Source organism: Alosa pseudoharengus, unplaced genomic scaffold (genome assembly GCF_046254945.1).
Source record: "Alosa pseudoharengus isolate Yale_2024_CS ecotype anadromous, Long Island Sound unplaced genomic scaffold, YU_APseudo_1.1 YU_APseudo_1.1_scf_3, whole genome shotgun sequence".
In the NCBI taxonomy this organism is placed as follows: domain Eukaryota; kingdom Metazoa; phylum Chordata; class Actinopteri; order Clupeiformes; family Clupeidae; genus Alosa; species Alosa pseudoharengus.
The window spans coordinates 29,721,140-29,737,176 of record NW_027468718.1 but is presented as its reverse complement, the minus strand read 5'-3'; the positions used below and the strand labels follow the sequence as shown (position 1 = coordinate 29,737,176).

Below are 16,037 nucleotides of genomic sequence, written 5' to 3'. Positions count from 1 at the left end.
CTAATGATTACAAAACTCAAATTTCTGGGTACAAGTATTTTTTTTTAATTATTAAGAGACATGAAAATATCAAACTTTAGTTCATTTAAGAAAAATAAAAACAAATTGTGGGTGAGGTTTGTGTGCCTTTCCCCCACTAAATAACTTAATAATGATGGGGAGGGGGATACGGTGGGTGGGATACAACCACGCTCATGAAAAAAAAAGAGAGAGAGAGAGAGAGAGGGAAAGAACCTTAAAGCTGAAGCACCCACGACACATGATTGTTAGAATAAAAGCCAAGAGGAGGACTGGGAGGGTGGTCATATATACAAGGAGCACACCAGAGTATGCATGTGTCAAGTCTAAGCTGCTCAGAAAACAACATATCCAAAAAAAAAAAAAAAAAAAAGTTTTCCTTTTTTGGAGGAGAAATGGACGTCGGTGGTATAGGAGGGAACCAGGGACGGCCTGGACAGAGCTGCAGAACACGGCACCACTGCTCCCGCCATAATGGCCGCCATCTCAGGCCTCGCTCTCCCCTGCGGCGGTGGCGGCGTTCTGCACCTCCTCCTCTAGGATGGGCACGATCAGGTTGTCCTTGGACATCAGGTTGTACTTCATGACGAAGCGGGTGAAGCGGTGGCACAGGAAGGTCTCGTTCTAGAGACAAGAAGAGCGGGAAGTGGTGATGTGTCTGACTCACATGCATTCACAGTTTACTCATCAGAAAGGTAGATTTATTATTAGACGTTACATAAGGGATATTCATTTGGGAGTTCCTAAGGACTCCCAGAGCCATCAGCATTGCCTATGTCTAGACCAGAATTTGTTCAACATTAATCAACACTGCCACCTGCTGCCTGAATGGAAAACTGCTCCTGACAAAATGAAATGCATTGCACTCATGCCTTGGAAATGGCTTTTACCTCGTATTTGTCAAATATCTGCCGGTGGTGGAAGTAAGCGTGGGAGAAAATCCTGTAGATGCGACGGCAGACTGATCCCAGTTTGGCTACGGAGGACTCCTTAATGCTGACACTGTGGAGAAAGACAGACCTAGGTTTATATCAAAACGGTCCTAGCTTATAGCATGTAAAAAATAAAAATAATAATAATAACCTTAGGCTCCAAATTACATGCACATTCCGTGGTTTGTTATGAATTAGCACACTTCAAAGCATCAATGGCACATCAACACACCAGAATACAAATATGACTACCGGTACATTTGAATGAATACATTTTCATTGGGTAGAAAAGTACCAGAGGCACAAAATAACACTATTCACAACAGGGAAAGTAAACTTGTGAAATCATATTCTAAAAAAACAAAGCCATTATGAATCATCAAAATACAGATACTTTCCAGCTTAACGACCCTGTAAACCAAAAATAGTCACAGAACAGTGTCTTTAACAACGCAGGACTTTTATTTAGTTTAAAACATTTAGAAATGATCTAGAAATTTAGAATGTAGAATCAGCAACAGAATGTTAGGAAACAACCATTTTGATGTAAATTTGTAAAAAAAAACGTTTGTACTCTGTCCTGTTCTGTCCAAATATCCGCTACAGTTTATCTCTGCTGTTTGGCGCATTTCTCAGATCAGAATTGAAATTGACAAAACTGCTGTTCAAACTCCGTATCATCTTATCACTTGTGCACATCATTAAAGCAGTTTCTCCCCATCTTGAACAAACAGCAATGCTTTAGTACATCCAACTGATTTTGTACAAATGTCTGCTGTTTTTTACGTTTTCAATTGCTAATGTCATTGTTGGTCAAAATGCACTATACTGGTTCCATACTGAATAGTCCTACTCTTATTGGCCTTATTTCATCGCTTGAGTCATTTCATGCAAAAGTGTGGAACTAGAGGTCATAACTATTTGCCATAGTCTGTCTAGCATATATACATATATGTGAAAATGAAAGATCAAAGTCACCGCACACTGATCACTATCAACATAGTTTTTTTTTTATTTGGAGCGAACAACACGCTTCACTAAGCGCTTCATCAGGTTCACCCTCCTATACATATATGTGACCTGACAGACAGGAACGTCAGGATGTATAGTGGTGCACAGCCCTTACTAATGGGTGTTTTACCATAGTAGTAATTTCTCATTTGCAGTGCTGTAAAAGCCTTTTTTTTTTATAGTCACAATGTCTGTCAACAGTAAAAACTTTGCAACATATCCACTGCCTTGCAATCAACCCCCTCCACACACAATAATGTGTAACTTTGTAGTTTTGAAATAGCTATGCCACATAGAAAATAGTGCTGCCTTGCGCATTGTTCATTAGAAAATACTTGTCACATTGACAAGACAAAACTGTTTCACTATCAACAAAAACAATGGCGTAAGGACTCGTCATTTTGATTGCACTAACAGTTTCAATGGTATAAATACTTTGAGACATAGACTAAGCATTTTAAGCAAGATACAAGCTTTTGCAGGTAATCCATAATGTGGTGCAGTTTGCACTAATTGTTTTGAGAGATGCACAAACTGTTGTGCAAACGTTAATGATGAGTTGAGAAATGCACTTAGTAGTTTTGGTGTTTCCAAACAAATGTCCAATTTTGGTTTTCAGGATCTTTTAAATCAGCCTGGGAACACCCAAGCATTCACAGCTGTACAATTGGGAGTGGGTCTGAAAAAGGTTCATTGACTTAATGACTTCCAGCAGAGGCATAACTAGCAAATCAATCTTAAATTGGCACATTAAGCTATTACCAAATTGTTTCAAAACTGTAGCAATCTTGTACATAAAGGTGTAAAATGCAGTTGTTTACTCAATTCCAAAGAAATACATGTCCATGCCAGTTTAGCGATTGTATTTACGTGCCTGTGTTTTAGGGACATTGGAAATAGGCTTCAATGGCTTCCTGGCCAGATGGACCTGCAGAGCAAATCCAAAATTTGCCAAAAGGTCGTATGGGTATTCCCAGGATACTTTCAAAAATTCTAACATCCCAGGAAGTTTATCTAGGATATGAAGGCATGATAAAAAACTCTGAAAGTGACCCTTCTCTGTTGTCGCCTAAAACGATCCACAAATAGGTGCCGACATTGAGAGCATGGTCACTTGTCATGTACATCAGCGACAACATTTTTAACTGACAAGTATTGTATAAACAATGGATATTATTGAGCTGCATCAACAAAATAGAACCACATCGTAATCTACACGGCTGTGGTGGCAAAGTGTGATGCTGGTGTGTGCAGTTATAATTGAAAACAACGGAATCTAATGCAATCAAATATCGAAAGCAGAGTGTGCCCCACTCATCTTGGCGCCAATGTACGGAGCACTTAACCCATTCACAGAAGTGGAAAACAACAACCACCTTTTTGTTCCAATGATTCACTAAACCAGCTGATTCTAATGAGCAGAACTCTTAAGCCAGCTCAGGCAGAATGCATACATATAGTAAGTATATATACTCTTTTGATCCCGTGAGGGGAATTTTGGTCTCGACATTTATCCCAATCCGTGGATTATTGAAACACACTCAGCACACAGTGAACACACAGTGAGGTAAAGCACACACTAATCCCGGCGCAGTGAGCTGTCTGCTACAACAGCGGTGCTCACTGAGCAGTGAGGGGTTAGGTGCCTTGCTCAAGGGCACTTGAGCCGTGCCTACTGGTCGGGGTTCGAACCGGCAAACCTCCGGTTACAAGTCCGAAGCGCTAACCAGTAGGCCACGGCTGCCCCTGGCAGAAGTTTTTCCTTTTTCAGCACAAAAAATGATTAGGTGTACTGTATGGTGTTTCCACACAAATCTCTGTCAATTTTGATTTACATGGTCTTTATCATTTGTTTATTTGACTAGCAGAATCAGTATTAAGCATCTGTGATTTAAGTAAACCAGCTGTTAACTCACCGGCTAGGGAAATACTTGTTGCTGTTCAGAAGGCAGGCTGCTCCATCCAACGTGTGCCTTGTGTAGTCGATGGCTGGACACTGAAAGAGCCAAATGTTACAGAGTGCAAGCAGCAGATGGACTACTTTATAGTATATACTTCTGAGAAACAGGGAACGTTTAACAGCTTTAATAAACCACTGGAGTGGGTCTTTAAAGAGTACAAGCAACAGATGTACTCTCCTATGGACTCTGAAGTCCTGTCCTGGTCTGGCCTCTCACCTCTTTTGGGGTCTTGTGTGCTGCGCAGAGGAAGATCCACTGCTCCGTGGCGGTCATCTGGGTACATGTGTCAGGGTGACACTCACTCTGTTCAGGCAAGAGGAGGACAACAGTGTGAAGTCTTTGTACATTTTAAATGTGCACCAATATATTAAATATACACAGGAGAGATGTGACTATGCACCAATAGGAGAGATGTGAATATGCACAAATATATTAAATATACACAGGAGAGATGTACAATTTTTTGTGGTATAGGTAGGGGATTTCACATAGCGGCCAACGTCACCCAAGCCTATTTACTGTCAAAAACAAAATCACTAACAAAGCAATCTTTGCGGACAAAAAACCCCATTACCAACAGAACAGCCTTCAAGAGCATTTCACTGGGGTTATCAAAACCCCATCACCAACAGAACAGCCTTCAAGAGCATTCCACTGGGGTTATCAAAACCCCATCACCAACAGAACAGCCTTCAAGAGCATTCCACTGGGGTTATCAAAACCCCATCACCAACAGAACAGCCTTCAAGAGCATTCCACTGGGGTTATCAAAACCCCATCACCAACAGAACAGCCTTCAAGAGCATTCCACTGGGGTTATCAAAACCCCATCACCAACAGAACAGCCTTCTAGAGCATTCCACTGGGGTTATCAAAACCCCATCACCAACAGAACAGCCTTCAAGAGCATTCCACTGGGGTTATCAAAACCCCATCACCAACAGAACAGCCTTCTAGAGCATTCCACTGGGGTTATCAAAACCCCATCACCAACAGAACAGCCTTCTAGAGCATTCCACTGGGGTTATCAAGCAGACACCTTACTTTCACTTACGTTTCATTGAATTTGGCCCACAACATTTCCAGAAGGCACAACAGTGACATAAACGTGACAGGTACCTGTAGTTTAACAGCCAGTCCATTTAGCTCCAGACAAAACTGCCTGTAATTAAAAAATAAAAAATTAAGAAGTCATTATTAGCTGCTGTCATCACAAGCTCAGAAAAAAACAACAACAAGCCATTTTTGATTGTATGAAATTGAACATTGCTAGTGGAATAATAACTCATCCAAATCTACATCAGGAACAATGTTGTACAAGGTTGCATAAAGTATAGTATTAGTAAAGTAAAGTAAAGTGTATAGTAAAGTATAAAACAGAATGCATTCACTGAGAGTCTGTGAATAAGCCCAATCATGTTGACTTTAGTTGAGTAAGCCTTGGTGCTCACACAGAAGGTGTGTAGTCAGCTCTCACCTCAGGTGCTCATACTTCCACACACCCTCGTCTTGGCCCTCAGGTGGCTCCAGGATCTTATCAATGTTGGAGCAGTCAGAGCGGATGTTCTGCTGGATGTACTGGGTACAAACAAACAAATACAAATCAAGTACACAGACTCGCATTGGACACTGTGAAAGCAAAATCATCTCCAATTTTTTGAGCATGCTTTGATCATCCTGGCTGCATCCTTTGACTGCTTGACTCAATAATAATAGCAGCTGCAATTTAAACTGACTTCTGTGATTAACTCATGTGTGTGATTGTGATCCACCGTTGAAGAGTACAAAGGACACAATGGCATCCAATAGATAAGTAAGTATGCTGAACTACCAATTACCAGTGCACTTAATGTTAAACCCACGGAGGAGATCTTCTGGTGATAATCAGTTGCTTTGTTTTAATGCACAAACAGCTGGGGCCATGATCATACCAGTTAGCTATGCTGAATATGCTCTTGAAATTGAACTAGGAAACTACCAGAGAAAATTGAGAGCATGTTGACAGAAGATTTATTATTGGACTTTTAAGGTGTCCAAGTGATGGACTGGCACTTATAGATCACACACACACACACACACACACACACACACACACACACACACACACACACACACACACACACACACACAAACACAGCTTTGATCTCTGAAATTCCACTTGCTTAAAACCATTCATGTCATTTTGCTGCAAGTGCACGTAGCAGATTTGAAAACTGCCATTATGAACAAGCAATTCAACAGACATGTGCAACTTGTTTCTATTCTTGGGCTGGGTGATCCTGACACAAAAAGCTATGAGACTATGAGAACGTTCAGAGGGACTGTCTCCATGGCATTAATTACCTGCTGGACAGCTAACGTGCTGTCCATCTCCTCAAAGGACTCATCGGGCCAGTTGTAGAAATCCTGCCAAAGGAAGTAAGCAAGGGAGCATTGTTTTAACTGTTACATATGGACATGAATCCCCATTTACTTCTAATGCTAGTGACAAACCTGGTGACGTTAATATACTTTTCATGCACAATGATATAATTACTGGGAATGCTGGATACAAAGCTTTCATCGTAACCAGAATATTCAGTGTTTAATAGCTTCCGCGATGACAGCTGCGAATGTAACGTATACCCAGAGTGGGTCAGCTCTGATTGAGCATGCTTGGGTTAGACTGGCTAGCAAAGTCAATCACCTTTACCATTTTAACTAGCCTTATGGATTATGATGATGTCAAAATGCTTTACAATATCCTAGTGTCAGACTAGCATCAATAACTAGCACACATTCCGCTATTCCATACATAAAGTTATCGTATTTCTCTGCGCCAGTTTATTGATAACTTGGGTCCAACGTCAATGTTCCATAGTTAGCACACCGCTAGTTATCCCTTCTAATCACATATTGTTTTTTAAAGGACCTAGATCGTTAACGTTAGATCCTAGGCCTTGATCATAAGCTAAATCAAGGCAACTTAGTCCTTGGGTTCCCAATATAAAAGAATATGTTAACTCAGTCAGCGAGCAAGCGTTTGCTATTTACACTGTTGACTAACAAGATGACTAACGTTAGCTACTTAGCAGCCAGTCAGATTTAACGTTACACTTCTTTGTTGATGTTCATAAACCCATTTGCATAAAGAATATTACCAGTTTCACTGCCTGCAAGCTAACTGAAAACCATCGACATATTATTTAGCACACATAAGTTCATCAAGGCACAATTTCGACGTTTCCTGTCTTTGCAAGCTAACTTAACTTAGCAGTCGTTAATGTTAAACGGCCCTAGCTGGCTGTGAGCAACTTCTAGAGTGTGCTTACGTTGGATGGATGCTGCCACAGCTCCCTTAAATAATAACTTGGTTTTAGCTACCACTATTGAATAGTTCGTTCTTGTCTATATTGAATTCAGACAATGATAAAATACCTTCGCCTTAGTGCCTGGCCGATTCCTCCTTAGAACAGCAGTACCCTCCGCCATGACCATCTCGACAGAATTCCCGGATGCGACTGTCGATGACGCTTTCTACAGGCGGCGGTGATGGTACTGTCAGGAAGAGAGCCGGGAGTCTACAATGATGAATTCATTCCGCTCTTCTTCTGCCAATGCCTGCCATATTGTTTAGTGTGCAGACAGTAGGTTGCAGCATTGTAAACTTGGCTAAAGAGGCAGCTAAAGAGGCGCATGCCGACATTGTTCAAGTAGGCTATTCTACAGTTGCAATCTTATCTGACATATAAACGGTTTGTAAACTGAAGGCCTAATAGCCATATTAATGTCATTTAAATTAAGGTGTGTGTTCACTATTGGACACCTGTTGCAATCTAGGCTTCTGGAAAACTAACAGCAAGTATTAGATACGCAAAGATGAGCTACAGGGCACACTGCTATGAAGATCTCTTTTTGCTATTTCACAAAGCCTATATTTATGATCATACTTCCCTTATAATATTTTGAGGTGGCCCTACATAATGATTTGAAATGGTGAAAGATGGACCCTGTTTATCACTGGTTATTTGATTCAGATTTGAATCAAACCGTGGTCTGCCCCCTGCTGGGGGCGAAGGTAATAAAAAGGTATATCCTCTTCATCAAGGAAAGTGAAACAGATTACTTTGAAAAAGCAGGCTATATCTATCTTAATGAAATTGCCTGTATTTGGATTGTTGCACCGGAAACCATTACAACAAGATAGGCTACTATAAGCACAATAAACCTTAACAGTGATCATGTGTCTCATAAAACTTCCATGAGTAGGCTACCCTTGTGAACACCCAAGATATCAGAAGACATGCAAGTCAGTGTGACTCTTGCAACTTTAAAACAGCCCAGGTATATGTCATGTTAACCTCAACTGTACAACTGTATTTTCTTTTTTTGTAGTGCAGAGAAATGCCTGTTGCCCAAAACAGAATAGCAGCAGCATACTGCAAATTATTATACAAAACAGGATGGAAAAGGATTGAAATTTAGAATAACAAATTATCACCATTAGCATCCAAACAAACAAAGTTACTATAAACTTTTAATTGAATTTCTCATTTGAAAATCACCTTTCCCTTCCCACTAAAATATTCCTTTTTCTTATTTTTTTTTTTAAAAACAACTTGTCACATGGGTCCCTGGTAAAGGATTCCAGGAGCACCAGAGAGAGTGCTAACCAGCCACTACACGTAGAGGTGCACAAGATGGAGGTTTCCAGAGAATATGGAAAACATGGGGGAAATAGACAGAGTGATGATCCTTATCCAGTCTCTGAGGTTGTTAAAGTCCAGCTTCTCAGGTTTCTTCCACCCAGCACTGAGAGAGAGCAGCAAACGTTTCAAAAATGTATTCGTTGGGTCAAAACTCAAGGACTCAAAAAGCTGGGACAGTGGAATACCAACTGTAGCGAAAACTGTTAATGTGGAAAAATGTGTGAATTCACCAGGCAGCAACAATATAATTATTGTGTGGAGTTCCAATCCTTCTCAATAACTTTACATTCAAAAAATGGAGGAGGATACTTTGCAAGGTCCTCATACAAAATTGTTAGTCCAAAGAAAACACACAGAGATAATCCACCTTCTGCAAAAAATCATACAGAGTGCAAAGACCGACGGCTTAAAATAAACAATATGACAAGGATATGTGTGAGATGAAAAATCTCAACATCTACAGAGGGAAATTTTCATACATTATTTACAACAGGACTTTGTTTTTATGTATTGATGGTGACATTTTGGACATCACAAAATAAAATGAATATAAAAGGAAAGAAAATAAATCCAATTCCATGTGGTAGGAAAACAAACATTAAAACAAACTCAAAAACAAACCCAAAGTAAAAATTAAAAAAGACACATTAAGTTAAACCATCCTGAGACCCAAAGAAAATAATAAATACACTCCGACACTTAATCCTCGGTGTGTGTTTGTATGTATGTCTGTCTGTGTGTTTTGTATGTCTGTCTGTCTGTCTGTGTCTGTGTGTGTGTGTGTGTGTTCAGAAGAGAGAGAATAGGGAAATTAGTCCAGATGCTATCTGATAAGGTGTCAGTATCCTTGTAGTCCATTGTAAACCTTCTGGAAAGGGGGCTGTTTCAACAGATGCTTCACCCCTGTACAAAGAATAAAGTAAAAAAGAAATTCAATATAAAGAACACGAATGTATTTTGAGCTGTGAGAGCCCAGCTAGTTCTGTCAATTCCATTCACTGGTTTAAACAGGCATAGCTGATCAAATGCCGACTGTGAATCAATCATATAAAAATGGACACTTCTGTTACTAAAACAGGAAACATATTTTTTCTTTCTGACATCAAGACAGTCTCTGACATATCAAAACACATATAATTGTTTTCCCATCAATGCAAACATGTGTACAACATTGGTAAAACATGAAGAAAAACTTAAATTTACTTACAAACTTATATACCTAGCTATTTACCTTTTTCTTGAAAATGCAATCACATGTACAATTGCAATGTAGGGGATGAAAATACATGTGTGGATAAACGAAGGTAACTTATGTAACTTTGCTTAAAGATTTTAACTTGCCTGTATTCGGATCGTTGCACCGGAAACCATTACAACAAGATAAGATTTTGAAGTATTTTTTGCCTCTATGCATGTTGGTGCACCACCACTAGTTTCTACTGAATCAAAGCCTTTTGCTCCCAAAAAGGGGTATTACTGTTTTGATGACGTGACCCCCACAATAATATATGCAACTGCCTTCTCACCTTGGCTAAAGAGGCGCATGCCGACATTGTTCAAGAAGGCTATTCTACAATTGCAATCTGAAATATAAACTGTTTGCAAACTGTAATAGCCATATTAATTTAAATTAAGGTGTGTGTTCACTAGCTGAACACCTGTTGCAATTTATAGGCTTCTGGAAAACTAACAGAAAGTATTAGATACACAAGGATGAGCTACAGGGCACATTGCTATGAAGATCTCTTTTTGCTCTTTTACAAAGCCTATATTTATGATCATACTTCCCTTATAATATTTTGAGGTGGACCAACATATTGCTGCTATGGACATGACCCTGAGTTTGTCACTGTGGTTATTTGATTCAGATTCCAATCAAAATTTTTAAGTATTTTTTGTCTCTATGTATGTTGGTGCACCACCACTAGTTTCTACGGAATCAAAGTTTACTGTTACTGACCCCTCACAGTAATATATCCAAATGCCTTCTCACCTTCTTTCTGATTGTCATCAAGCTGTTCCTGTGGAAACGCTACATCAAAGGTCACAATTAAAGAGCCACGGATGTTGATGTTGTCATAGTTGGGAAGTCCCTCTCCTTTCTTCCAAATTCGAGCCCCAGGCTTGGTGATCTTGTCTCTCACAATGTGGACCTTGAAATATCAGAGATTTCAATGTTAAACACCAAAAAGCTACACCCACCCAAACTTATAGAGAAGGTAAAAATGTATACTGGTGGTGCCTTTAGTTACATAACATTTGACTGAGTCAGAGGAAAAGAAAGAAAAAATGGTTACAGATATCATGCATACTTTATGGCCGTCCAAGTGTGTGATGTCCATCTCAAATCCAACCAGTGCTTCCACGAGAGAGATGGTAACATTGGTGTACAAGTCATCACCTCTACGCTCAAACAATGGATGCCTGTATGGGAAGAACAATATTAGAAACGTTTAGAGGGGCTGGTAATCACAGAATATATTGGTGAAACAGTTAAATTACTTTGTGGTTGTACATCAGTCAGGTCCCTCTATGTATAAAGTAAAATGTCCTTACTTCAGAACTTTGATACGAAAACGCAGGTCGCCTGGCTCTCCATCGATGTGGGGTTCACCTATATAACAGGAAATTGGTCATTCACAGAACTGCACTTTTTATTTAACATTTAATGCAGAAAAGACTTGATAAGGCAACTGCTAAACTTGCACAAATGTTTTTTCAGACCCTTTTTTGTTGTTGGTTATTGTTGGTTGTCATTTGTTGGCATACCTGTTGGCTTTAAATGGCTGAACAACTAAATGAATATCTTACCTTCCCCAATGAAAGGATACTCCATTTCATCCCTAACACCTTGTTCAATCTCTACCTCCAGTGTCCTTTCCTCATTGACAAGCCTGAGAACATTAATGAAGATATTAACAAACATTATCATCCATAATCATATTTACCAGTCACATTCATAAGGTGAGAGTTAAACAAGGGGAAGACCTACTTAATGTTTGGGCACTCATCACAGACAACTTCCTGAGTCATCTGAAACCGCCCTGGTCCCAGCTGAGTGGTTCTCATTTCCTGGCGGCAGTTACACTTTCTTTTCCCTGGTGCTTCTTTGGCTACTGGCTTATTTCGTACAACCTGAGGACAACGTTTGAGACATTGAGCAATTTTATGGACAATAATATTCCGATATTAACCCAATTAAGACAATATTCCGAATAAGACGCTGCCATGTACAGTATTTTCTGCCTTAACCCGAAGATGGTTTTACGCGCACTGACAGATGAAGAATCGGTGGAAACCCTTAAGGCGGCCTATTATAAAGCAAAAAAGCTCTAATCTACTTACTTTGGGGGAGCCGTGGCCTACTGGTTAGCGCTTCGGACTTGCAACCGGAGAGTTGCCGGTTCACACCCCGACCAGTAGGCACGGCTGAAGTGCCCTTGAGCAAGGCACCTAACCCCTCACTGCTCCCCGAGCGCTGCTGTTGTTGCAGACAGCTCACTGCGCCGGGTTTAGTGTGTGCTTCACCTCACTGTGTGCTGAGTGTGTTTTACTAATTCACGGATTGGGATAAATGCAGAGACCAAATTTCCCTCACGGGATCAAAAGAGTATATACTTATACTTTAATCTGGCCAAATTCACCTATTTTGCGGTCATGAATGACATTCAGGGACAGATACCGTTGAGATGTCATGACTTAGATACTACTTCTACTGCACGCCGCTGCTTTATTTAGAAGATGCTGATTAACATGTAAACGTAAACATTCCCGTTTCTGCTGCACATGGAAACAACTTATTCTGCATATGGACCGCAAGCGGAATATGGTGTGCATGGAAACAGTCATTTATAACAGCTGTTATAATTTAAATCACATCAAAAAGTATCCAACTTATCATCTCTGCTTACCTCAACAAAGTTCCCAGAATACACTTCTTCAAGGGTAACCTCAAGGTCTAAAATGATGTCATTTCCTCTTGGAATATTCCGATCCTGTTGTTGTCTTTGTCCTCCAAACATGAACCCAAAATCACCAAAGAAACTGAAAATGTAACATCATAGAGCAATTAACTCAAACTAAAATATAAAAAGAGAGATAAGATAATATAATTTACTTAAGGCCAACTTAAATTACTCTAATACCATAATGCAATACATGACTTCTTTTAGCAAAGTTTACATCAATAAAACAAAACAAAATGTCTAAGGCATGTTTGTTGGTCTTCTTCAAGATAACTAAAACATATGTGAGAGTGCTGCACTACTGCTGTTTAGAAGACATCTTACATTGATCTTTCAGTAAGAGTCAGAGGTCTGTGGTCGTGTAAGTTTGGACACACCTTATTTAAAGGTCTTTTTTTCTGACTATTTTTACATCGTAGGACAAAACTATTAAAGGTGCTCTAAGCAATGTTACGCTATTTCTTAGCTAACACATTTTTTGTCACATACAGCAAACACCACCTCACCATCCGCTAGCTGCCTGTCCCTTGTATACACTGTAAAAAAATTGTTGTCTCTGTCGACAGAACAGAAAAACAGCAACAAAAACAGCCTGATCCAGCTTGGACCATGAAACATACCAAAACAACCAATCTCCGACGAGATAAACGTTCATGAGAGTTTAATTTGCACGGGAGAGAGGGGCGAGCTTGCTCTCTGTTTTGTTTAAATGTCAACAGAACCAACATTGCTTAGAGTACCTTTAAATACCACATGGGGTTATGTAGTAAACAACACAAAATTATATTTTAGGCTCTTCAAAGCAGACATCTTTTGCTGTGATGACTGCATTCCACTATTAAAGCTATTTTTAAAAATCTAATTCTTTGTTTTCTTCTGTTACAGAATAAATGTTTCACGTATTAGATTCTTTAAAATAGCCTCCGCTTACCGTCATGACTGTGTTCCACACTACTTGCATCATCATAACCAGGTTCATGAAATAGTCAACTGGATAGGTTATCAATTAACACGAGTGAACAAAAAGCACCCAACAAGTACTGTACATGTATACAAACTCATTCAGGACAACTCCCAGTCTCTAACTTAAGGTGGAAAGGTAAGAATGCCAAGAGTGTTAAATGCGGTCATCACAGAAAAAGTTGTCTGCTTTGAAGAGCTTAAAATATAAAACATTCTGCTTTCTTTGAAGATTTTTGTTTACTACATAACAATATGTGTTTTATTTTATAGTTTGGAGCTTTGTAAAAATAACCTAGAAAACAGACCTATAAATGAGTAGGTGTGTCCAAAGTTCAGCCTGGTAGTGTGCCATGTAATGTAATAATATGTTGTGTTTTCAAGTATCCAAAATGGGGTGATTTTATATTTCTGAAAGCACTGGTTGGCTTTGGACACCTGATATGAAGTAATCACATTGCCTACTATACAAGTGCTTCCTACTGACCTAGAGAAGATATCTCCATGAGAACCGTGATGGCCCTCCTTCAGCCCCTCCTCTCCATAAGCATCATACTGTTTCCTCTTTTCTTCATCTGACAATACCTGGAATAAGCAGGTGAATCTCAATCATTTGTTTCCCTCCTTTAATGGTGCTTGTAAGAAAAACGGCACGATTAGGGGCAGTCGTGGCCTATTGGTTACTAGGGCTTCGGGCTTGTAACCAGAGGGTTGCCGGTTCGATCCCCGACCAGCAGGAACGGTTGAAGTGCCCTTGGGCAAGGCACCTAACCCCTCACTGCTCCCCGAGCACCGCTGTAGCGAGGCAGCTCACTGTTCCAGGTCAGTGTGTGCTTCACCTCACTGTGTGTTTACTGTGTGGTCTGTGTGTTCACTAATTCACGGATGGGATAAATGCAGAGACCAAATTCCTTGAATACGCAAGTATACTTGGCCGAGAAACCTGATTTACATTTACATTCAACAGTACAGAGGAGAACAAGTAAACCTTATGAATAAAAACTTATTGGAAGTTCAAATGGTACAAAGTACAAACGTTAGTTATTGTAATACAAAGTAGTTCAATCATATTAAATGTTATGTGAGGCTCTGGACGTTGATTATGGAGTTGCACTTCTCCTTTAATCAGTACATTCAACCGGAGTTTAAATAATCTGAGGTTAGTGCATAGCCTACTCTAGGTCGTTAGCTCATGCAACGAACCAATCACAATCGGCCACACTGCCTTCTAGTCCAATCAAACGCGAGTCACTTCTAACAACAATCCACATAACAAAATCGAACCCGGTAATATCAATAATATTATTGATCAATAATCAGCCATGAAACCTTCCTCGTAAGAAGAAAGCATTAAGAAAAAAACATAGGATCCCCACGCTAAAAGAGATATGCAGTAAAACACATTTTGTACAAGGACGCACCTGTCAGTGGATATGTGAATAAGAGGTCATTCCATGCCATTAAATCGACAAAGAAAGTGGGAGACAATCATAAAGATACCTCATAAGCAGCGCCGAGATCAGCAAATTTGTCCTGGGCATTTGGGTCATCTTGATTTCTGTCAGGATGAAGTTGTAGGGCCAGTTTTCTGTAGGCTTTCTTGATGTCTTTGACTGATGCAGACTTGCTGACACCCAAGATCTTATAAAAATCTCGTCTGCAAATTGGGAGATGGAGAGATAAATGACCATAATCGTGTACTCTCTTTGGCCTCTTTGGCAGTCATTGGTCCAAGCATAACTGTTAGGCTAGCTAGTTGTTGCAGTTTACAGAAGGCTAACGTTAGTTGTGACATGACCCGTCATACAGAAATCTTACAGAACATTTGGATTATATGCAAGTGAAAACACTTGACGTTACCTAACTAATATGAGGAGCACATTTATTTTCGTACTACAGTGGTTTTTTTTGTGTGTTTTTGTAAATACGATGGCACCAGTCATAAGATAAAGCTGGCGACACACCACGTAACGTTAATGATAGCTAGCTACTCAGTGAATATGGAACGTGGCGTTCAATCTTTGCGAGCACAATACAAATACAGTACAATCTGATGTAGGTTATATTAGACATTGTAGTTTAAGGTAATTAATCCACTGACAAAGCACAAAGGGTTTAATATATATGTATATAACGCAATTAAATGTAGTGAATGAAAACACATGGAGAAAGGTCTAGGCGACGTAGACCAATCACAGTAGAACATGTGTAGCTTACCAGCCGGTGATCGAGTTTATACATTTCAGACCTGTTCTGTAGACGAAATAACGGAATGACCACTTACCCTGCAAAGACTGCAGCAATACAATATACAAGTAGACAGCAGACAATTGGAAGTTTCATTCTTGTAACAGCCGTGGGTACGCTGCTTCACTGAAATAATTCCTCAGAAATGACCGGCTTTCTGTGTCAAATCTTCTTGTCTGTCAGTACCGTCTTCCTGTTCTCTGGTAAAGTTCCGCCTTCTTTGTCTCCGGAAGAACCGCCTTAAACTTCTTAAAG

General features: G+C 39.8%; 2 protein-coding genes across 2 annotated transcripts; both read right to left on the bottom strand.

Moving 5' to 3' along the window:
• Nucleotides 1-21: 21 nt before the first annotated feature.
• On the bottom strand, nt 22-7,422 carry mob4 (MOB family member 4, phocein). Its single transcript, XM_076263949.1, has 8 exons — nt 7,340-7,422; nt 6,266-6,328; nt 5,400-5,500; nt 5,042-5,084; nt 4,139-4,225; nt 3,878-3,957; nt 909-1,020; nt 22-642 (listed from the first exon to the last, which is right to left on the bottom strand). Exons 1-8 carry the CDS (start codon nt 7,397-7,399, stop codon nt 505-507), a joined length of 684 nt encoding a protein of 227 aa, XP_076120064.1. The 5' UTR covers nt 7,400-7,422; the 3' UTR covers nt 22-504.
• Nucleotides 7,423-8,420: 998 nt separating this feature from the next.
• On the bottom strand, nt 8,421-15,970 carry dnajb11 (DnaJ heat shock protein family (Hsp40) member B11). Its single transcript, XM_076263947.1, has 10 exons — nt 15,820-15,970; nt 15,036-15,192; nt 14,023-14,120; nt 12,522-12,654; nt 11,603-11,745; nt 11,422-11,504; nt 11,167-11,224; nt 10,923-11,034; nt 10,604-10,763; nt 8,421-9,513 (listed from the first exon to the last, which is right to left on the bottom strand). The coding sequence occupies exons 1-10, from the start codon at nt 15,876-15,878 to the stop codon at nt 9,449-9,451; spliced, it is 1,068 nt and encodes a 355-aa protein (XP_076120062.1). The 5' UTR covers nt 15,879-15,970; the 3' UTR covers nt 8,421-9,448.
• Between the last annotated feature and the right edge of the window lie 67 nt (nt 15,971-16,037).

Bases quoted from the DNA above. Each gene is read 5' to 3' on its own strand.
- dnajb11 (XM_076263947.1), bottom strand. From the start codon at position 15,878: ATGAAACTTCCAATTGTCTGCTGTCTACTTGTATATTGTATTGCTGCA. The intron at 15,193-15,819 runs GTAAGTGGTCAT...CCCAATTTGCAG, and splicing joins ATTGCTGCAGTCTTTGCAGG to ACGAGATTTTTATAAGATCT. The intron at 11,746-12,521 runs GTAAGCAGAGAT...CGTTGTCCTCAG, and splicing joins ATTCTGGGAACTTTGTTGAG to GTTGTACGAAATAAGCCAGT.
- mob4 (XM_076263949.1), bottom strand. From the start codon at position 7,399: ATGGTCATGGCGGAGGGTACTGCTGTTCTAAGGAGGAATCGGCCAGGC. The intron at 5,085-5,399 runs GTGAGAGCTGAC...TTTTAATTACAG, and splicing joins TGGAAGTATGAGCACCTGAG to GCAGTTTTGTCTGGAGCTAA. The intron at 4,226-5,041 runs GTACCTGTCACG...TTGCCTGAACAG, and splicing joins GACTGGCTGTTAAACTACAG to AGTGAGTGTCACCCTGACAC.